The 2,718-nt window shown below is 32.8% G+C and overlaps 1 protein-coding gene across 1 annotated transcript; it reads left to right on the forward strand.

Moving 5' to 3' along the window:
* Window positions 1-2,328: 2,328 nt before the first annotated feature.
* Window positions 2,329-2,499, forward strand: K441DRAFT_562940 (uncharacterized protein; the record flags this gene model as incomplete). Its single annotated transcript, XM_067643585.1, has 1 exon — window positions 2,329-2,499. A coding segment is annotated over one exon (171 nt), but the record flags the coding sequence as incomplete, so codon positions are not given.
* Between the last annotated feature and the right edge of the window lie 219 nt (window positions 2,500-2,718).

Here is a 2,718-nt window from a genome sequence, read left to right on the forward strand (position 1 = left end):
AAACCTATAGATATATTTAAAGGAGTATATACCAAACTACGCTCCGCTATAGGCACTGTAATACGAATATAAGAACCCCAACAATTCTATACTAAAAACCCTATTTAAACCGGGATTCCAGACCAATATAATTATAACTAGACTAATTAAATATATAGTGGCCAGAGTAGGGGATATAGTAGAGGGTATAATTAATGTTAACTATAAAGCAATCGTGGAGGTCCTTATAGAGGTTTATTTCGGAACAACCGTTAAAAAAAGTGCTACGTTTATAAGAAGCCAAATTACTAGTTAAATAGACACTCTCTTAATAAGCGAAAGGAGGTATATAACAAGTTCCGACAAAATGCGAGAAACATTAGAAATTATAAGGTCACTATAGCCTACTTTTAAAGCTTTCTAGTTTAATATAAAGGCATAGAAGACCTTAAGGATAAGGTTAATAAGGCTAAATAGCTCCTTATAGATATAGATATTAAGGACTACTCTCCCAACCAATACTTTACTAAGTATAGTAAGGTAAATGGCATATAAACCGTTACTATCCTTAATAACTAATCTACGTTCCATTCTGTTATAAAGTTAAATATCTTTAATAAGCTAAAGAAAAGTTCTGCGTTCTCCTTTAATGACAGATACTCAGCAAACATCTTTTATAGTATTATACTAGATACTAGAGCCGCAGGAGTATCTATAGTAGGAGAACCTCAAGTTCGAGCTCTTTAGCAGCTTAATAGCTCTGTTTAAATTAACCAATTAACAGTAGGCCAACATACAATTCGCTTCAGTAAGGGTACTATAATATCTCTTGGCACAATTAAGGTCCAAACCCTATTAGAATATATTACCTTCTATATTATTCCCGCAAATACCCCATTCCTATTCTATATCCAAGATATAAATAAATTAGGCGTTAAGCTTAATAACCTTAAGAATATACTTATTTAGGGAGATAATTAGGTGCCCATTATACGCAAGTAGGGTTACCCTTAGTTACTCCTCTAATAACTAGAAAGGAGCGTTGCTTAAAGTTACTTAACCGAGTTAGAGCTACGTTAACTACACCATTATTTTAGCCACCCATCCGTTTACTAACTACTTAGGGTTTTTTAACGAGTAGGTTATAAAGTTAAGGTTAAGGTAATTAAGTATCTTATAAAGTACTGCTATTACTACTAAATAAACCAGAAGTCCCCTAGCCGATTTAAGTTTACCCTTAAAGATAACTATAACTTTAACTTCTATATTATTATTAATATTATATATCTTAACGGCAAGCCAGTCCTCTAAGCTATTAACTTATTAACCTCCTTCCAAGCCGCACGTTTCTTAAGGGATATATTAGCTAGAAATATATAGGATACCCTTTAGTTATACTAGATTAATATCTACCTAGGACCCCCTAATTAAATTATTTACGACGTAAAAAAGAACTTCTTATCTGCGGAGTTTCGATAATAGGTAAAAGCAATAGCAATTAAGGTTAAGGAAGTCCCTATTAAGGTATATAATAGTATTAGAAAAGTAGAGCAATACTATATACTATTACGCCAAGTATATAAGATTATTTCTTTAGAACTAGAGGACGCTAGTAAAGAAATTATCTTATAGATAGCTGTTAAGGCTATTAACAATTCCGCTGGCCCAAATAGGCTTATACCCATATTACTAGTCTTTAGCGCCTACCCTTAAATAACTAACAATTCTCTACTATCTCCCTCTATTATATAATAAGCTAAGGCTATTCGCAAAGCAACAAAGGAGGTATAACGTCTATACACTACGCGCTAGGTTAATAATGTACTAGGAATAAGAAATAGCCTAAACACCTTAACTACGCTTAATCTACCACTCTAATCTAAAGTATAGGTATAGCGTAAAAAGGGAGGATAGTTAGGCCTACATAAACTTATTATAATTAATAGTTAAACTTATACTCTTTAGATGCCCCATAAACCTACTTAATTCCATTTAACTATTATTAGGCCCTACTATAAAGATAATAGTTTTAAGCCTTTATAGGATACCCCAGAAGATACCCTAGAAGATGCCCTAGAGGAGAACCACAATCAACATGCCCTAAAAGGCGACTGTAATCCTAATATAATTATAGTAGACATACCACAACTATAACGCGGTAGAGGTCGCCTAAAGGGATTACAAAATCACTAATATCTTATTAATTTTAAAGAGCAATTTATTATTGCTATAGAGAGTAAAGTCAAGTTATTAATGGCCTTTATAACAGCTAAAGAGAAGGCTAACTTTAAGCTCGTAAAACAGCTCTAAAAGGAAGGTTATATTATAACTCCAGAAGCTCCTTTCTAAGCATCTAACAAGCAGGAAATCGATAGTCTTATTACAAGAGGAGTCTTTAAATTCAAGAAGTATAACCCTACTAAGTTCAATGGAATTCGCATCTTTAAGTTAAAAATAGTTAATAAGATTAAGGGTAAGGCTACTAACGCCCCATTTAAGAAATTAAGGCTTGTTATCTAAGGCTATAACAATAACGGCAAGGAGACAATCCTTATATAATCCCCTATAATTTAACAAGCTAGTTAGTAAGTTATTATTACACTAGCTCCCTCCTTAATAAAGAACGGAATAGCAGTTTATTTATAAGATATCACTTAAGCCTACACCTAATTAGAGACGCGCCTTTAGCGCTTAATACTAGTATATCTTCTAGAGTAAATTCGCTACTAATATCCCAAA

The sequence above is a fragment of the Cenococcum geophilum genome (genome assembly GCF_001692895.1).
Source record: "Cenococcum geophilum 1.58 unplaced genomic scaffold K441scaffold_24, whole genome shotgun sequence".
In the NCBI taxonomy this organism is placed as follows: Eukaryota; Fungi; Ascomycota; class Dothideomycetes; order Gloniales; family Gloniaceae; genus Cenococcum; species Cenococcum geophilum.